Source organism: Pimephales promelas, chromosome 18 (assembly GCF_988280905.1).
Source record: "Pimephales promelas chromosome 18, fPimPro1.hap1.1, whole genome shotgun sequence".
In the NCBI taxonomy this organism is placed as follows: domain Eukaryota; kingdom Metazoa; phylum Chordata; class Actinopteri; order Cypriniformes; family Leuciscidae; genus Pimephales; species Pimephales promelas.
The window spans coordinates 32,127,077-32,148,069 of record NC_142786.1 but is presented as its reverse complement, the minus strand read 5'-3'; the positions used below and the strand labels follow the sequence as shown (position 1 = coordinate 32,148,069).

General features: G+C 34.4%; 1 protein-coding gene across 9 annotated transcripts in view; it reads right to left on the bottom strand.

Moving 5' to 3' along the window:
* rims2b (regulating synaptic membrane exocytosis 2b) overlaps positions 1-20,993 on the bottom strand; it is a 123,241-nt gene that overhangs the window by 92,656 nt on the left and 9,592 nt on the right. For 5 of the 9 annotated variants that reach the window (XM_089122564.1, XM_089122556.1, XM_089122557.1 and 2 more), the window contains exons 4-6: positions 20,237-20,323; positions 16,329-16,539; positions 7,522-7,697 (exon numbers count right to left, since the gene is read on the bottom strand). In XM_089122564.1, the coding sequence (XP_088978690.1) occupies positions 7,522-7,697; positions 16,329-16,539; positions 20,237-20,323 (474 nt within the window). Of the gene's footprint in view, positions 1-2,967; positions 3,442-7,521; positions 7,698-16,328; positions 16,540-20,236; positions 20,324-20,993 lie in introns of those variants that run through there. The other 4 variants (XM_089122560.1, XM_089122561.1, XM_089122562.1 and 1 more) reach the window with 2 other exon arrangements.

Genomic DNA, 20,993 nt, shown 5'->3' with positions numbered 1-20,993 from the left:
GTGGGTATAAGGCTTTTGCAAATAAAAGCCTGAATTGTAAAAAGGGCTGTGCGGTGTGCGATCATGGGATACACAGCACAGTGCGACCATAGAATTATGTAGAGATTCTGCACAGCAGATTTACTTTATAATATTTACTCTAAATAATATTTATGTGCCAAATATATTTGGAATTCCAGCATGTTTACAAACTAAGCAGGTATGGATGATGATTATGATTACACAAATAGTAGATACTGCTCTTTCTAGATTTTTGTTTTTCATTCGTTTGTTTTTTAAAGAAGATACAAATGCTCATTTTAAAGCAGATGAATAAACATGCAGTGAGGATCTCATCATCATCATCATCACACACACGAACTCATTCACAGTTCACTAACTCTGGGAGTCACGCATGTCGCAGCTGACTGCATTAAAGTCTGTAATGTTGCCAATATCAGAAAACATTATTCTGGGTGACAGATAAAATATCTTAACTAAGTAAACAAAGATAACCTATGAATACACCACTAAAATAGCTAAAAGTCAGATTTATTAATAACAGAAAAATAAATGAATAGAAATTCAAACATGTATCATCATGCGCTTCCCATCTAAACTTATCATAAAAAAGATTTCAGCATTAACTCAATACAGATCCTATTTATTTTCCTAAAACGGGATTTTTCGTATCAACCCAGCTGGCGTTCGACTGATATTAAACGTTTAAATGTTGTTGAAAAAATGTCATTTAATTTTAGGAAAAAATATTAATTTAACGTGAAAACAACGTCGAACGCGGATTCAACATAGAAATATCAACCATTTTTGAGTTTTTTACAACCATGACTTTTAAGCTAGGGCTGTCAAACGATTAATTGCGATTAATCGCATCCAAAATAAAAGTTTGTGTTTACATAATATATGTGGGTGCACTCGCTGTGTATAATTATTTTATATATATATATATATATATATATATATATATATACACACATTCATGTATATATTTAAGAAATATTTTCATATATATACTGTATATAGAATAAATATTTTATATATAAATTATATTTTTTTTCTCAAATATACATGCATGTGTGTATATTTATATATATACAAAATAATTGTACACAGTGCACCTACATATATTATGTAAACACAAACTTTTATTTTGGATGGGATTAATCGCGATTAATCGTTTGACAGCCCTATTTTAAACATTTGTTTAAAATATATCAGTAGAAAAATAACATTGTTCCAACATCTAAACAATGCTGATCAATTAATGTTGAAAAAGTGTTAATACATGAATACGGATACAACATTGAAAGATCAACTCAAACTGACTTAAACGTTTCCATGGATATAATTATAAAATCTGACATGATTTTAAAACATCGATTATACACTTTATTTTATTTAGTGCTTATAAAATTAAGCCTCGGAGAGAGAGATGTTTATAATGTGAAAATATGTCAGTCGTCGTCGTGGATACTTTAGTGAAAACAGTTAAACAAAATAACCTGTTGAAAAGCAAGACTTTATATTAAATTTCAACGTTGATTGGATTTGCAAAATCTAAACCAAAATCAATATTGATTCAATGTTCACTCATTCAACTATGCTGAGAAACGTGACGTTGGAATGACATTGCTATTTCAACGTTGATTAGATTTGCAAAATCTACGTTAAAATGCCAGCTGCTACTCCAAAGAACAATAATACTTGCCATGATCATTTTTTTTTATCAAAATGTAGTAATACTTTTACTTAATGGCCGAAATCACTAATGCCTCTTATTTGTCCAGCCCTCCTCTTCAACTATTTGTCTGCACAATCCTATCAGTTCCTGGATGAAATCAAGTCCCAAATATGTCACATTACTTGAATAAAAGGAGATGCTTGAAGTAAAAATGCTGCCTTCAACACATCCAAACTGAGCATAGCCAAACAATTTTAAGCACACTTATGCAAACACCGGAGACTAGCCTAAATAATCTTTTTTATTGGTATTTTTGGAGCATATTTTACATTGCATGTTGCTGCCATGTAATTCTCATTTTCTTCAGACTTTATAATCAGATGACTAATGCACTGAACACAACACACTTGTGAAAGGCGCAAATGGTTAAATGCGTTTACGAAACTATGACTGTGCTGTAGTCTGTATTTTGTGAATGAGAATGTATACGCTGTTGTTTGTACGATATAATCCATATTCAGCGTTTCAGGTATATGCCATAACATTGCTTAATAAATCATGACTTTACTGAATGACTCACTAGGACATTTTTCCCAAAGCAAGTTATTGTGCTTGAGTTATAAATAGCTCAAGGCTCCTCATAGTCTAAATTAGCATCATAAAGAAAGTCTCAAACCTGCTCCAACAAAGAATCAGCAAAAAAAACTCTAGTGGGAGCAATATATCCCTCATAGATCTATAGAAGAAGGCATTTAGATTACAATGCATTCGTGCTCACGTTACATACATTTTTTTATACATTTATGTGATCTCTTAAGTGATTATTTACTTTAATTGGCTACATTAAGTATTTTTTAAAAGTCATATCAGGTAAACAGCTATGTTTTGTTGTTGTTGTTGTTTTACTTTTTCACAGTGCTAGTCTAACTAAATAAATTGCAATACATATATATAGCCTATATTTGTTAGTACTATAGGTATATTATTATAATTTAATTAATTGCACTGACATGCAGTGATTAAAGGACACTGTAAAAAAAAGAAAAAAAGAGTGAATTCACATGCATATTATATTATGCAAAAAGCATAAATGAAGCCGTTGGCACGGAGCCGTTATAAAACACCCATATGCGAATAATCTTGAGCAATAAACAGCAGCGTAAGTTCAAACCCCACGGGATTCTTCAGTATGTTCATCTATAGCAATGGATGTCCCTGTGCTGCTGTATTTCTGTATTCGTTTAGCTCTTGTGTGATGATCGGTGAGCGGGTATCGATCGCCTCACCTGCCGTTCCGCGCCTGTTCCAACAGCTCTGGCTTCGAGACGTTCTGGGGTGGCTTAAAATGCGATAGAAACGAGCTACAGAACTGTCGCAATGTCCCAAATTGCATTTTCACCTGCCACCTCCTCCCTATCCGAACCCAGTAGCTAGTCTTTCACTTGAGGAAACAACAACAGCACACCCACAGCCCAGCGACCGCTACATCCGTGTCGATCAAGTCCCATATTTTCCTGGAGATCTGATGGATGTGCGCCTCATGCTCCAGTCCTGAGGTGCTGCTGCTGCGGCTGCTGGGAGCGGGGGATGGATTCCGTCTGACGGCGTGCCAGAGAGAGAGAAAAACAGCGCTGCATTTTTACCGGCTGGAATATCTGGAGCTGCGTCCATGCGCCACCGTCTCGCCTCGGAGAATCAGACAAACTGGAGCAGCACACACTCTCTCACACACATATTATTCCTGACGCGCTCGCACTGCCGGCTGCTCGGTTTCTATGATGAGAGATGCGCAAACGGGAGCGTGAACGCGGCATTCTGATACAGTGCGCTCTCGGGAGAAGTAGAGAGAGAGGGAAAAACAAGTGAGCATTTTAGGCTAGTGCATATGATAGCCTACCCTAATATGCTGTCTAAGCAGTCAGCTTACTAGGTTTTCAGACACAGCCGGAGACGCTCAAAAGCACTGGAGCTTCGCGCTTTACAGTGCACGAGTGACAGGCATATAGCTACGTAACCACTTGTTTTATCGCGTATTTTATATTTTACCTCATCGACGCGGGTTAAAGATCACTTTAAAGAAGTGATTGCCTATTTGAAGAGGACTGGCAACGTGAGGGAATCGAATATCCTTTAGTTCTGACTTGGGACCCCATTTACACCTGGTATTAAAATGCGATCTGTATCCAGATAATAAAAAACGCATAAATGCGTTGTGATCGGATCTGCCACATCTGGAGGTCTGGCTCGCATTGTGTTCGGATCTTTAGGTGTAAACGCAATGAGACGCAAGTATTTTATTTTCCTTTTTAATGTTTTTCTGTACCGGTAAACCACATTTTACAGGTCATTTTCTCTATCTCCATCATGTCATTATCATTATAAGAGATAGTGCTAAAATCATTAAAGTTACCAAAAATGGACAATTCTTTGTTTAAAGAAATGATCAGTTGGCTTTTGTAATCTTTAAAGGGGTCCTTGATTATGATTTCACTTTTTTTTTTTTTTTTTTACTTTAGATAGTTTGTAATGTTGCTGTTTGAGCATAAACAACATCTGCCGAGTTACAACGCTCAATGTCAGTTCAATGCAAAGGGAGATTCTTTCTTTTACAGAAATCGCTTTTTAAGAACTACAACAAACAGCTGGTATGGGACTAGCAAGCTTCAACAAAGTGGGTGAGGCCATATTGGACTGCTTTAGAGAAGAGGAAGAGTTGTTGTTTCTGTATTTCACACCCCGGAAAAAAGTTTGTCCTAAAGATGATGAACTTAGAGAGCTAAAAATGTATTTCATACTGCTTTGCCTCCGCTAGCTTGCTAACTCACATTAGCTACAGTATTGATGTACTGTAGAGTTTACTGTAGCTTTTGTAAGCTTTGTATTATCATAGTTTTCTGACAAATAGTCTATGATTAAATGGTTAACATCGTATCTATTAGAAAATTGCACAAAAAGAAAAAATACCACTGTGAAATGTCCTGTGAAATCCGTGATTGCAAAGTCAGCACAATCCAATTGTTCGTTAACATTGTTAGGGTCTGAATCGGGCTCATAATGGTTAGAAATTGATGTCATTGATAATATTTACATCCGAGTAGAGCTTGCAGTTATGAAGAGGCGTGATATTTCCCAAACACAAGCTAAAGCGTGCCAATCACAACACACTGGGCCAGCTAACCAATCACAGCACATTTCGTATTTTGGAAGGAGGGGCTTCATCGAAAACGAAGCATTCTGGGGAGAGAAGAGCTGTAGTCATGTAAAATATGTGAAAAATAATGGACTTTTTGAACAATAGAGCATGAAAACATATCGTAGTACACCCCAAAAACAAAATCAACACTGCGTAAAAGGGCATCCTGCCGCTTTAATCAAAACATCTTACCCCCCTCCCTACGCAAAGACATTTCTTCGTGTTTCGCGGTGCGAACTTGTCACCCACATGAGATCACGGCATACATCCAACCAGCTGCAAGGTTCAGAATAATCACTTTGAAAATCACTTTTTGTGTGTTTAAAATAGAAATCACCATTCTTCCATAACAAAATAACGTGCAATTTAAAGTTCTGACAAGATGTTAATTGATGCAGTCTCTTTAAAGATTATTTTTTTTATAAATTTGAATTTAGAATTTAGATTCAGTGGCTCACTTGTAAAGACTTCACTTTCATTGCTGAATGAATCAGCGTTTCTGAATGAATGAATTCTATGTTGATCACTACCTTAGACATCAGAAATAGACATCCTGTATAATTCACAATATTACAAAATTAAGTTCCGCCCTTAATCTTTCTTGTTCAAGAAGTCATTTAACTCAGAAATACGTCACAATGGGGAAGAATTGTCAAATTCAAGTCTAATTGCAACGCATACAGACAAGGGATCATCACAGTACTCTCTACTTAGTAGTTTAGTACTCTAGAAAGCAACAAAAATTCTGGAAAAAAAGTCATTGACATTTTAAAGGCCAGTTTTCGTGCCAAGGACGATATTAGAGTCCACTAATGCACAATAAGGTTCTGTTTATTATATGCATGCACTAGTTTTATCATCTGCTGCTTTAAATGCTTGCCTTGAGCTCTTTAAAGCAGGATGGATTTTTTTATCATTCATCAGCTGGAAAAAATCATTCTGAAAGTGATTCCATTGATACTGTTTCTCGATGACGTTATTGTTTATTGATGCGGTGTGGACTTCTCTATTCTCATAATTACAACGATTATTAAAACTGTGTAATTATTATCATTGCACTGTAAAAAATATTTTCAAGATTTGTTATCACAACATAATTTATTTTGTCAAATCAACTTTATAATAATTTATTTAGTTGAGATAACTTATTATTTTGAGTTTTTGATGGTTAAATTAATCTACTTCATTGTATTAACTCCCTTTTTCCAGTTCAATAAACTTAAAATTTTAAGGCAACCCAGGTTACTTACTTTTTTAAGTTAAACCAACAATATTTTTATAGTGTAGTAATCACAACATTTTTTCTTTTGTCAAATCAACTTAAATAATTTATTTAGTTCAGATAACGTATAATTTTGAGTTTTTGATGGTTAAATCATTCTCCTTCATTGCATTAACTCACTTTTTCCAGTTCAATGAGCTTAAAATTTTAAGGTAACCAGGTTACTTACTTTTTTAAGTTAAACCATCAATATTTTTTTACAGTGTAGCCTTTATTGTTGCATTTTTTTCAGGTTGGTTAACCTGGACCGCAATGGGAGGGATGTTCAATGAAACAGCAGAAGAAATCTATCTGACACATATGTACAAACAATTAGGCAGCAAAATAGTTAATTCAGAGTCTCACTCCAACTACTCAAGTATAGGCTGAATAATTGTTGAAAATATTGAGCGGTCATTGATGTCAATGACTACCCTTATCTGCAGCATCTGAGCTCAATGTTTGCAAGTCCGTCTGATGCTGATGTGGCCTGTGTAGTCAGTGCACTTTCTTCATTAGATCCTAGACCACTTACAGACCCTTAATGATCTGCTGGAAAGAGACTGCTAGTCCACTTTTCGAGTCAGACCAGAGCTAATGGGTAAAGCTGTGTCAGTGTAGCTTAGTGAAATATCTGTTCTAGTCATGAAGGCTGTAAGCACTATTACTATACGGCACGCCCAAGTATAGTCCAGAAATCAGAAATCACTGTACACATTGAAAGTTGCTTTGACTCAGAAAGTATTAAACAGATAAAATTGTGAAAGAAGAAAATGAAGGAGCTAAATGTTCACTGCAAAGCATGTATTGTGCCTTCAACATTGCACAGCCTTTATCACATATGTACGTTTGAATTTTACAGATGCTCCTAAAGATCTCAAATATTTGCAGCTTCCTGTTTTTTAATGTTGCCGCACATAAAATGTCCATACATTACAGGTATCAAATGCATGCTCATGAATTGTCAATAATAAACACACTTAATTTAACTCAGATAGGGGTATTACTTTATTTTATTTTATTTTTACTCTTAACTGTTTTTATTTATATTGATTGCATTTACTGAATGAGCACTGTGCCACTGTTCGTCCGACGGTACTATACATTTTATTTTCGACACTGTATTTTATTTTTATTATTATGATTTTTTTTATTCTAAACTGTTTTAATTATTCTGACTTCTTTTGATTATTTTAATTTCTTCCATGTAAAGCACTTTGAATTGCCACTGTGCATGAAATGTGCTATATAAATAAACTTGCCTTGCCTAAGTAATTTCCACTCCAGAAAACCTTCCTCATTGAGACAAAACCTTCGGACAGCATCAGTCCCGTACATTTTACATTGTCCGAGGCCAAGCAATGTGCAGGAATATAAACTTCTCACCTGTCTGAGGGGAGCCCTGAACCGTTTCTGAGAGGGTCCTGGTGTGCTCCTGCGGGGCCCCTTCTTACTTTGGCTTGGGACCCTGATCTGGACCCCTCAGGACCGCTGTAGAACCACGCTCCCGACTTGGTGAGGATTTCTTGTTGTTTTCGGCACAGGTTGCATACCCACATTACCTACATGGAAGATGGAAAATTTTCAAGTCGAAAGTCACGTCATGTTTATTTTCATAGCATTTTATACAGTAGACTAGATTGCTTAAAATAAAGCAGGTTTACCGTATTAAACATGAAAAACAGAGTCAGTGTCACTCGTTTCATCAGAAGTACAACTCCATTTTCTACTATAAAGCAGCTCTCCACTGTGTTCATGGTTTCACTCGAGGGTCACGTCTGACCTCCACAGATTGAACAGGAGAAATGAAGCCGAAAAGATTTCCATGTGAAAGGCAGAGCCTCTGAACATTGTGAACAACACGCCAACCTATTATGTAATTGTCAGCGACCAAAGGAAGTACAAAGGTGTTTACCAGGCCAGCCGAAGCAAACTTTTTCCGGAAAGTTGGCTTTGGCAAGCTATTTCGAACATCCAAAACAAACAGGCATGCTGTCAAAAGGACCATTCAGGATTTATCTCTGCAATGCCTTCACATTTCTTGTAGTTTACTGTATCTATGCATGCCTTTGCATTTTTGGAAATGCAAACTTTGTATGTGTCACTGTCACCTCACTCTGATCGCATCGATTTCATAACTGCGCCACCTATTGGTCGAGAGTGATAAACCATTAAATAATTTAGTATGTAAGTTACTGTGTGTATAATTTTTAGGCCATTTTGCATAAATTCGTCTTTAAATGTCTTTAATTGCTCCTTACTGCAGTTGGTCTGAAACTCCCTGCCATGTTGGCATGTTTTGTCATCTGCCTTTGCGCTTGGCCCCGTAATGGCTGCTTGCAGCTATAATTTTTCATTATTATTTTATTATCTGCAAGTACATTTTTTAAATATACTTTTAAGGTTTGACATATACAAGTGAAAATTAAGCTCACTTCTTTTTCACACGGGTACAGTAAATACATTTTAGTCTATATTATTTATTTATAATAATCACGCAACGCCAATAGGATTGGATTCGATTGCATTCATGAATTCAGACGCGCTACGCTGAAGGGCTTCACCGATGCAGTGCCTTGTTCCCTTTCTCAGGGAACAACGGTTACAAACGTAACCCGAGACGGTTTTTCGGAAAATTAAAAATAGCGGAAAGATTTTGGTGATGGAAAATGATGTCATAGGGTGTCAATCGAATCGCCTTGAACTAAAGAATCAGATGAAAGGGGAATTTTGTTTCTAGTCCTTACGGTTAAAAAGTTATTAGCATAAACATGAGTGAAACTTTGGAAAGGTGGTGGCGCTAGAGGGAATGAGTAAGACACACCAAAGACTCACGCTTGGCCCCTAATAAAAGACCACTTTTACAGAGAGTACATTTTCATGACTATGATTCTTTGTAATAATGTCAAATTTGAAGTTGCTTTAAAGTACAATGAATATTTTAATATTTGAATATAATCACATCCACTTTCACTTACGTATGTTTACTATATTAAAGTATATTATTTCCGTAATAAGTACTCTTTTTATAGTAGTACGCTACAGTGTACTTCCTTTTCACCGAACTTGAAGGGTAGGCTATTTGTCTTACTAAACCACTAAATAAATTAATCAATAAAAAAAGAAACTATGAGAATGCCGAAAACATAAAAACTACAATTATGCTAATAAAGAATATTTATTTTTAAGAGAGTATGGTAAATGTTTGCAAGACTCATGCAGACACACATAAACCGCACATTCGTACACACTGAAGTCAGACAGTGAAAGCGAGTAAATCAATGACTGCCATTAGAGCTGCTGCTAGAGGAGAGTGGTCACCTGTCTTTGCTGAATCACCAGTGAGTCAGAGAGACAGTCAAAGAAAGAGAGAGAGTGTGAGAGAGACAGTCCAAAAGGGAGAAAATGAGTTTGTGTGTGAATGGAAAGGGCCCAGAAAATAGAACAAGAGGGCCATTAGTGACAGCCAAGTAATAAGGAAATATTGCCTGAACTGCTTTCAAATGGACTGTGGACATTAAAGTGCTCAATGCAAATGTTGCTACATGAGAAATGCATTACCGCAGAGGCTCCACACATTTCTGCATTTAGAGAAACACAAAGAAACCAGTGGCTGACACAAGACTTGCAGTATAAAGCATTGCGGACAACTTTATCCATTTTATTTTAACTATTGATTTAAAGTTGATTATATGTATAGAAAAAAATAATAATTTAAGCTTAGTTTACAAGAGACTATACGATCGGTCGTAGTGCAGGAAATGCACTGTTTGGCACATGATTATTATTATTTTTAATAAAGATGAAATAACGCAGACTGATCATTGACAAAAACAAGCTTCTAGGCTACGTTGCACTCAATTTCTCAGGGGGGAAATAGTTAATTAACCCTTTTTTTACCAATAGAAGGGCATACTGTAACAGTAGGCTATGGGGTAAGTTTTCACAATAGGAACCTGCATTTAAACTGTCCAGCTTAATACCGTAAAACAGGTAGGCTATAGAAAAGATGTAACCTAACCTATAAATATATTAAATGATTTGTATTGGCCAATATTTACTGTAGGTTAATTAATACATTTCAAAGAAAGAACACAGTTTAGGGTCTCAGTTAACTTAGGCTAGTCTTAGGTACTAAGTTAGCTAGCGTGTTTACTAGTATGTTCACTTGTTTACTCAACAGCGCAAGCGGCTATATATGATTTTGACATTAAATGGGAGTTCATATTTGATCAGAAAAAGGTAACTTGAGACTGTTTCGAACTGCTAAGGAACATATGTAACATAATATAGGCCTACATGTTAGATTTTAGCTATGTAACTTAACGGCTTTTGTTTTTAAAAAGAGAGAGCCCTTATGACAACTCCGGTCTGGTAGAAAGAGTCGAAAACATTTAAAAGAAATAAGTTGCCTACCCATTTCGTCGTTGTGGGTCATTTTGTATCCGTCGAGACACGATGAACAGCGATAGAGGAGATTGTTACAGCATACAATGGACTCTTGACGTGTTGAGCGTCTGCTGCCTCCGTCAGAACTAGAAATGATCGGCTCGGTTCAACTGGATTCTGAGAACGGCATGAGAAGCCGCTATTGAGCTGCTGTCAGTTCTGCGCATGTCTGTTGTCTGACAGCGGCACCGGTCGCCGTTCAAGAGGCTGAATGAGCGATGAAGTTAAGAAACTCACTGCTCTTGGCTTTAGTCTACATTATTTACGGATCCTGCCGCTATCAAGCCACTAAGCCGGAATTCAGTTCATTACAAATGCATGCCGTCTCAAACCGCCCGAAAAAACACTGAATAACAGACACGAAGCTGCAGCCAAACGCTGTAAACACTAAAAAGCGGAATACACTCAAGCAGTGTGTTCATCAAAAGCTGTAATGAAGTTCACCTAACATGACCTCACAATGTGTGAATGAGATCTAAGTGGACTGAACTCCGATTTACAATAAAAATAGTGTTGTTTTCACTGAATAATTTTAGTTAGTAGCATGAGGACGAGAAGTCAGACACCTTTTAAACTTTCTTCATTCTCTCTCAGCACTTCACAATGCATCAGAATCAACTCTAATGTAGTTAAAAGTTTACAGAAAGGAAGTCTAATCAACAAAATGTTGACTTTTTGACAGCTTCAACAGTGAACAGATCCAAACCCTAAATAACTTTATTTCCATCTGTCTTCAAACATGTTTATTAGAACAATGATAGATTGTAACAGATAGGCTACTATTTTAATTGAGTTTGCAAATCTAAAACCATCTAGAATTAGTGGAAACATATAGTCTATTATTAAGCACACTATATACATGTCTGTTCAGGTACAGCTATTTGAATGTTGGTAATTTTCTCATATGTTTTAGATTTTATTGTAAACAATTACTTTGCATATACGTTTCATTTTTAATATATATTTGACCTTGTGATGTCATAATGACACACAGGGCTTCACCAATCATTTAGTCTGCTTAAACTTCACCCCTGCAACATTCATCTGCCTCCACTTTACAACAGCCGCGTCTCGAAATCCAATCAAACTGAAACAAGTCTCCACCCGACACTTTCTTGTTCTATTATTAGTTGCACTCATTACGTCACAATATGAAAGAAACGATTTTGTTTAATTCTGACTTAAAGGGATAGTTCATTTTAATTAAAAATTTTTAATAATTTTATTTTCAAAACACAAGCTTTGAACTTATTTCGGCTTATTATTATTTTGTTTTGTTTTTCGTTGCAATATCTGGCAATATATGTTACAGAATGAAATTTGACAAAAACTCTGGCCAGCAGGAAGACGGCTCATGCTCATCAAGTCATCATAAAAACATTAATTAAAGCAGTGTTTCTCAACTAGCAATCTATTCAGCCAGCATATTTGTGTTTGATCTGTGTGAATTACGGAAATATAAGACTTTTATTCTATATTTCTTTGCACAAAGTGCCATTTAATGGTTTATTTTCCCCAAAAAATCTACTACCCCACATAATTAAATCCAAATTTAACCCCTGTATATACATATGGCAAATTTCTTTAAGAAAAGGGTCGCAGGTTAATGCCCGGGGGAATGTGTCCAATGGTCTAACCATTATTATAGCACAATTCTTTGCACAACACCCATTTTCAAACCCTGGTTACGGCCTTGGTTATGAACATGAAGGAAGTTTTATGTATGTTTGTGACAACTATTAAGTGTCTTTCGCTCAGTTATGACATTTTTAATGCAAATATGACATTGTTTTAGATGAGTTGTTGACATCTTGACATCATAAATCATAACATCATAACCTGTCAGTGTCTTTGTCATGACAACTTGACATTACTAAGACAACACAACCTGTCATAAACATGACAAAGCAGATTAATGGTCAAACTTAAGAAACCACCTAGCTTTATTGGTTAACATTACATTAAACTGTCCTGTGGTTGATCATTGGCTGTCATGAAGCCATTATGACTTTTTAATGACAAATTCAATTACCACTGTAGTTGAGAAAAATATTCATGACACAGTTATAATGCCTCATGACAGCCAATGTCAAAGCCAACCACATGACAGTTTAACTTCATAACAAAGACATCTCAAACAATGTCATATTTGCATTCAAAATGTCATAACTGAGCGAATGACACTTACTGACAGTTGTCATAAACCCTATTTCATATTCATATATGTCATGTCTTGGTTATGAAGGTGTCATGCCAGTATGCATACCCCTTCAAGTAGTGTTACCCAGAATTCTTAGTTGCAATTATTGTAATTGCAAAAGGTACTACAAAATGAAGCTATACGGCACAATGTGGTCTTTTTTCCCATCAATCGCACGTTTTTATTTTCTCGTCCTTCCATGTACGATGTTGTGGGTGTGAATGTTTAAGGGCGTGGAGCAAGAGCTCAATGACATCACTGTCCCACCGCTGAAAAAGAATCTGGTCATCTAGCACTGCGGGGGCAACCCAATCCATGGCCTCACTAACATGTGGAGCCATTGACACTGACATCAGACACAGCAGCGCCGGTGTCCATGACACCCCAACACCAGCTGACTTCACACAGCTCCACACTCACTGTGCACCATGGGAAGAAAAACACTCGCTGATTTAGAAATACCTCATCACAATTCATCAAATATAAAACCATCCATATAACCATCTCAAGCAACAAATCAAACTAAATTATCACAAACCACACTCTCAGAAAAAAAAGGTACAAAAGCTGTCCCTGGGGCTGTACCTTTTCAAAAGTTAAACTTTTGTCCATTTTAGATGCTAATATGTACATTTTAGGTGTTAATATGTACATTTTAAGTGTTAATATGTACATTTTAGGTGCTGATATGTCCATTTCAGGAGCTAATATGTCCATTTTAGAACCTAATATGTACATTTTAGGTACTAATATATATATTTTAAGTGTTAATATGTACATTTTAAGTGTTAATATGTACATTTTAGGTGCTGATATGTCCATTTCAGGAGCTAATATGTCCATTTTAGAACCTAATATGTACATTTTAGGTACTAATATATACATTTTAAGTGTTAATATGTACATTTTAAGTGTTAATATGTACATTTTAGGTGTTAATATGTACATTTTTGGTGCTGATATGTCCATTTCAGGAGCTAATAGATCCATTTTAAAACCTAATATGTACATTTTAGGTACTATACATTTTAAGTGTTAATATTTAACGTGTTAATATGTACATTTTAGGTGCTGATATGTACATTTTAGGTGCTAATATGTCCATTTCAGGAGCTAATATGTCCATTTTAGAACCTAATATGTACATTTTAGGTACTAATATACATTTTAAGTGTTAATATGTACATTTCAGGCGCTGACATGTACATTTCAGGTGCTGATATGTACATTTTAGGTGCTAATATGTCCATTTCAGGAGCTAATATGTCCATTTTAGTTGGTAATATGTACATTTTAGGTGCTAATATGTACCACTAAGGTACCAATATGCAGCCTTTTGGTACAAAAGTGTACTTTTGAAAGGGTACAGCCCTAGTGACTGCTTTTGTACCTTTTTTTCTGAGTGCAGAGAAGCAGATAAAAAAGTTTACATAGAACTACCATGTATATATGGTTGGTTTGCTGTCTTGCATATTCTGATATAAGAAGCTAACGCTGAGATCTCAACAAAACCCGCAATACTGTTTGTGGGACACCTGAAAAGACGAACAAGAACTGAAGCAGAGTACGCTCTGACTGTATACAAGTGTTGTTTATCACAGTGTTATCTCATCAGAAGCATGTACAGATCTTCCTACTGCTGCACCCTCACTAAACACTATGCATTATGCACATCATTCATCATTCATGAGCTGTGAATAGTGAATTAGTCGCTGGTTAACAATTGACCAGCAGTAAAGTTATTTTCCACATTCTTCAACTCTTAAGAGGGCAAAGAGTACAGGTGGCGGACAAATTAGGATGTAAATAATCTCTATGGATGCAGAAAGCAACTGTCTGAGGTTATATAGCACAATCAAAGCTCAGTGGATAGGACACTTGTTGAATCGCCTTGTGGGCTAATTTTAATTGTTTGAATTTCATCCCAAAATTGAAGAGAAAAGATTGCCTTGTTCCAAATGTAAAAATAAATATATAACAATACTGTCATTTTAAAATGAAAAATCAGTAAAAAGGCACTGTATATGGTGTATCTCACGATCATATTTTTCCACATTAGTGTTTTTGCAGTAAAATGCGTAAAAATATCATGGAAAAATGTCAAAATGCAAATACACACTACCGTTTAAAAGTTTGGAGTCGGTAAATGAATACTTGTATTCACTATGACGCATTACATTCATTAAAAGTGTCAGCAAAGACGTTTATAATGTTACAACAGATTTCTACTTTAAATAAATGCTGTTCTATTTTTTTTTCTCGAAAAAGGATCTCATTTTTCTACAAAAACATCAAGCAGATACAAAACTGTTTTCAAAATTGATAATATTAAGATATGATTCTTTAGCAGCAAATCTGCATATTGAATTGATTTGTGAAGGATCGTGTCGTGTGACAATTAAGACTGGAGTAATGGACCTAGTGCAAGAGATTGGGAAAAGAGGGAAATGTACTGTGATATTATTATTGATTCATGTATTCAAGTCTAAACTCCAATGATTCACCGAATGACTCCAGTCAGACAAAATAAAAAATCTTATGAACTATTTTGAAATCACAAACACATGAGGAACAGAGGAAGGGCTGAATCACTGAATGGACAATGACGCCTACTAGTGGAAACATTGTTGAACAGCCTGTTGGTTTCATAAATTTTTTTTTAAAAATAAATAAAAACGTTATTTCTTTAGAAACAATAACTTTTTTAAGGCAAGAGGCTACACTAAATTAATTTCTCATAATTTTTTAATTTTAAATCTATTTTTAGTTTAACTCATTTTTTTATTTATTTAATTTTTTTAGTTATTTCAGTTCAAATATATTGAAAAGATTCCATAATATATTAAAGTCTGTTATTTTGAGTAACAAAACTTTTTAACAACATTTACTCTCCTGATCCAGCTATATGCAAGGGATGCTGGGAACTAAAAATCATTCACCCAATTTCTGTTAAGAGAAAATGACTCATGTAATCCCAACACAAATGGATTAAGTTTCAATTTTAAATATATTTAAGTGGATTGAACACAATTAAATTAAGTTAGAACTATATGTATAGTAATTGTGTTGCTTGAACTCATTTTAATTAAGTAATTTTAACATATTTAAAGTATTTAATTAATATTATTATTATTATTATTTTGAAACAAGTGTCTTATGCTCACTAAGGCTATATATATATATATATATATATATATATATATATATTCACATAGTATTGAGATAATGTGTTTGTTCATGTTTACTCATACATTGAAATGCTTACAAATATCATTCAACTTTGTATTCATATGATCATGCACTTCTTAAAAATTGAATATTGATTTTAAAAGAAATTAACAATGATTAAAAGCGTGTTATTTGCTGTACATTTGAATGCTAAATGTCTTTAAAAAATCTATTTTTAAATTATCTTACACAATTTAATTATTGTATTACAAATTTTAAGCATTTCACAAAAATAATCTGAAAGATGTCGAAATTGAGCATAAGATACAGAGACACAAGGCCAAATACAGTAGACAGGGTGAGGGTTCAGACGTACTTTGTTGGACCGGAGCGAGACGCGTCCTCCACAGCGTGCGCAGAACTTATTTTGGCAATAGGAACAGACGTGGCCACAGCCATCGGCAAACTTGGTTTTGTGGCAGATCCCACAGATGGGCGAGTCTCCCTTCTGCTCCGGATTCTTCTGAGCCTCCTCACCGATTTTCTTCACCTGGTCCTTATACATCTCAAACTGCTGGTGCAACTTCCTGTGGAGAGCAGAGAGGCACATTTAGGTTCGGCTCATTTTAGTATTTTCCTGTAATTGTCTTGATTTACATTTGGGGAGGAGAGTCAGGTGGGAAGTGCTGTTCCTGGATCAGTATGAGGGTACGTTTACTCCATAAAATGTTCTAAAACTGAAATGTTTCTCCTTTGGGATTTTTGCATACAGGCGACAACGTTGTCTAAACGATCCCCGTCCACACAGATCCATGAAAATGATTAAAAATGGTGTATTATGGTGTATTATAAATGGTGTTTTTGGAAACCCATTTTCAAAAGTTTGCATTTTCAGACCGCCAAAACACTGTTGTCATGTAAATTTATGCAAAACTGTTCAGGAATATGAAAATAATTCAGCCAAGAAATGCTTTTATGTTCAGCAGCATAACCGGCAATGATATTGCAAATAAAAAGAAGAAAAATGACCAGATTGGTTACACAAATAGGGTGCCTTTTCAGTAAAAAATATATATTAGTAATTATAAAATTATCAATAAATAATTAAATAATTGTAAAATGGAAAAAAAATGGGTTGTTTATATTCTTAGATTATTTATAGTCTTATAATTTTGTAGTAGTTCATTGATGTCTAAACTTATGTCTTTTCAATATGGATAACAATACCAAAACTGGATCAGAAGGCTTTTTCATGTGCTTACACCCAACTATGCTTTTTTTTTCAATCATGAAGTTGGTTAGGAATTTTCATTCCTGCTGTAGTCTCAAAATAACTCTCCAACTAATGTTAGATTTGCAGTTTCATTGCTTTATAAGACACCAATTTCTACCTAACGAGAATAAAAAACGTTTGCTAATTGAAATAAAGCTGAAATAAAATAAAAATTAACATAGAATGAAAACAGAAATGTCGCCTTGGTAAATAATTGAAATTAATAAATGTATGATAAAACTAAAACTGAAATAAAAAGAAAAATATAAAAAAAACAATTGAACTTGCAAAAGCACCTAAAAAATACTAAAATTAAAATGATTTGAACCAATTCAAAATGCTATGCTGTAATTGTGTACAAATAATAGAAATAACACTTATTTCTACCCATTTCATGAAAAGTACAAGTAAATGTTTTTTTATATATATAAAAAAATATGAAAAAGTTTTGTTTTTTTGCAACTGTAAAAGTGAACAGTTGACTCAACATAAAAATTTACAGCCAATGGGTTTCATTGCTTTTTAAGTATATAAACGTCATGCATAATTGAAAGAATTAAGTTATGTGGAATTGTGAAGTTTACAGCTTAATTTTTTTTCAATTACGCATGAAGTTTATTTATGTAATAATTTTAAGGGAACGGGTCTCACTTTTTTTAAGTAAGTCAACTGATCACTTTTTAGCGTTTAAAACTTTAATTGTTTGGCAAAAAAAAAATATAGGGCTGTGCAAAAATTAATTGCGATTAATCGCATCCAAAATAAAAGTTTGTGTTTACATAATATATTTGTGTGAGTTGTGTATAATTATTTTGTATATATAAATACATGCATGCATGTATATATTTAAGAATTATTTGCACTTAAATTCTGTATATATATATATATATATATATATAAATACAAAATCTATATTATGTAAATATAAATTTTATATATTAATAATTTATACATGCATGTGTGTGTATTTATATATACAAAATAATTATATACAGCACACACAAATATATTATGTCAACACAGACTTTTATTTTGGATGCGATTAATCGCAATTAATTTTTGCACAGCATATATATAGGCTTTAAACTCTGGGTTAATTCCACCCATGCTACATTCATCAGTCAAACCATATTAAAAATATGACAGTAAACATTAACAGGATACATCTAATACTTTAACAAGACTCGTAAGATTATAAGAGAGCATTCCAGTTTGACAAGATCCAAATCTAATGCAGACAGACTCAATAATCAATAATGTATCCAGAGAAAACACTTACTCATCAAATGAATATTGATCTAGGGGGTATTTTCCATTGTTTTTAAGTTGCATGGAACAGTGAAGTATGACAGGGATGGGTTTTACTGTACATGCACTACAAATCATGATATTCAGTTTGAACCCTGGAAAATCGATAACATGTCCACACTGAAAATATCTGACATTGTCTCTCCGCAAGAGTACATGAACATCCGCTGTCATCGGTCACGCATGGCTAATGGATTGAACATGTTGTGTTGTAGACTGATGAAATGGTCCTCAAAAAAAAAAAAAAAAAAATGAAATGCACACTGTTAGCAGGGGTTTATCTGTTTGTACATGGTAACTTCCACATCATGTAAGTACTTTTGAACCCAGAGGTTTTTTTTACTACAGTAGTGACAAACGATATGAGGATCGAACCCACTAGACTATAACACCAGTTCTGCTTGGCCCACTTTTCTTTTTCCAGAATACAAGTTAAGACCCAATCAAAACTGATTTTCTTTTTCCTAAAAAAGCTTGTAATTCGCATTGGAAACAAACTTACTGACTTTGCTCACAAAATGCATAACAACTTTGGGATTTTTTTTTCCACCTTGTTACCCTTGTGATGTTCCAGGTCAAAAATGACCGACTCGGGTAACACTTCAGAGTAAGGAGTCCAATTCTCACAATTAACTAGTTGCCTATTAGCATGCATACTGGGATATTGGCTATTTATTAGTACTTATAAAGCACATAATAATGTCTTATTCTGAGTGACACTACTCTAAATCCCTTAATCTTACCCAACACCCTAAACTTAACAACTACCTTACTATAAATAAAGCAGGAGTTTATTGAGGCAAAAGTCATAGTTAATAATGAAATACTAGTGAGAATTGGACCCTAATCTAAAGTGTGACCAAAAAATTGCTTATAAATGAGTTATTGACAAACATTAGATTCCATTTTTGGTCACAATTTAAATTAGATAACAATTTTTACTATTTAGATTACTATCCCTTTTGCTTCAATTAACTCCTTACAAGTGAAAAAAGAGTGAAAAGTGAATAAAGTTCACTCAAGTTTATTCACCTCAAACTGCACTGTAAAAATATATTTTCAAGATTTGTTATCACAACATATTTTCTTTTGTCAAATCAACTTTATAATAATTTATTTAGTTGAGATAACTTATTATTTTGAGTTTCTGATGGTTAAATTAATCTCCTTCATTGTATTAACTCACTTTTTCCAGTTCAATCAACTTAAAATTTTAAGGCAACCCAGGTTACTTACTTTTTGAAGTTAAACCAACAATATATTTTTTTTTACAGTGTAGTAATCACAACATTTTTCTTTTGTCAAATCAACTTAAATAATTTATTTAGTTCAGATAACATCTAATTTTGAGTTTCTGATGATTAAATCATTCTCCTTCTTTTTCCAGTTCAATGAACTTAAAATTTTAAGGCAACCAGGTTACTTACTTTTTTTAAGTTAAACCAACAATATTTTTTTACACTGTGAGGTTTATAAGCTCAGATCAATGTGGCCTACGATCAATCAGTTCGAAATATATTGAATCAATCAATCAGCTGGCAAAAAGATTGAATGCAATATTTGGTGATAGCATGAAGCAGCGATTTTAAAAACCCAGTCATTTTTGCCCATGAACACCCAATTAGGTAAAGGATTTTATAGCACAGGACAAGGGAACTAGCTACTGTCAGCGGCATGAAGTGAAGCCCCTGCGCTGTACTTACGGCTTTGGCTCCTCCTCACTGGGGGACTTTGACTGGGGCTGAAGAACATTACTAACCAGCTCAGTGATTCCACTGAAAGGGTTCCACCTGTTCAGACAAGCATAGCAACATCAAGTGGCAAGAACCATTCTCTCTGTCCCGTTTACTCTTTGCATTTTGTAGGACTGGTCGCCATGATTATGTCAATCTTTTGTTGATCCTGCACAACTTTACTGTCTAAAAACATAGTGCTAACCCAATCTTTGCCTCTGAACCCAACCCTAGCCCTAACTTATCCCTAAAATGTGAATCAGAATCATGGTGTAGAAGCTGCTAACCACTGCTATGAGCCTAAACTTGACATTAACGTGACATTAACTTGTTCCAGGGTCATCAATGATGTTTTACGTGGTGAAATCGCATTCACCTTGTGGGACTGAATCCCAAAACATATAATTGAATGCTGCTTTAATCGTTCTTTTGAATTTAACCCTCTGATGGTCCTCGGTCACTTCTGACCGAATCATTTTCCTGTTTTGAATTGAATAACATCTCAGCTTCATTGGAAGGTTATGATACTTGGTGACTTTTCTGGCATTTGGTATGTGAATACAAAAAAAATTGAGGTCATGATCCGAGCATGCTAAGTGGTCGTAAAAAAAAAAATTAAAAAAAATCAAAAATGACCGACCCATAGGAAATGAATGGGAAATTTCCAAAACCACAAAAATTCACCAAATTTTTTTTTTCACAATCTTTTTAAATAAGAAATCGTTTT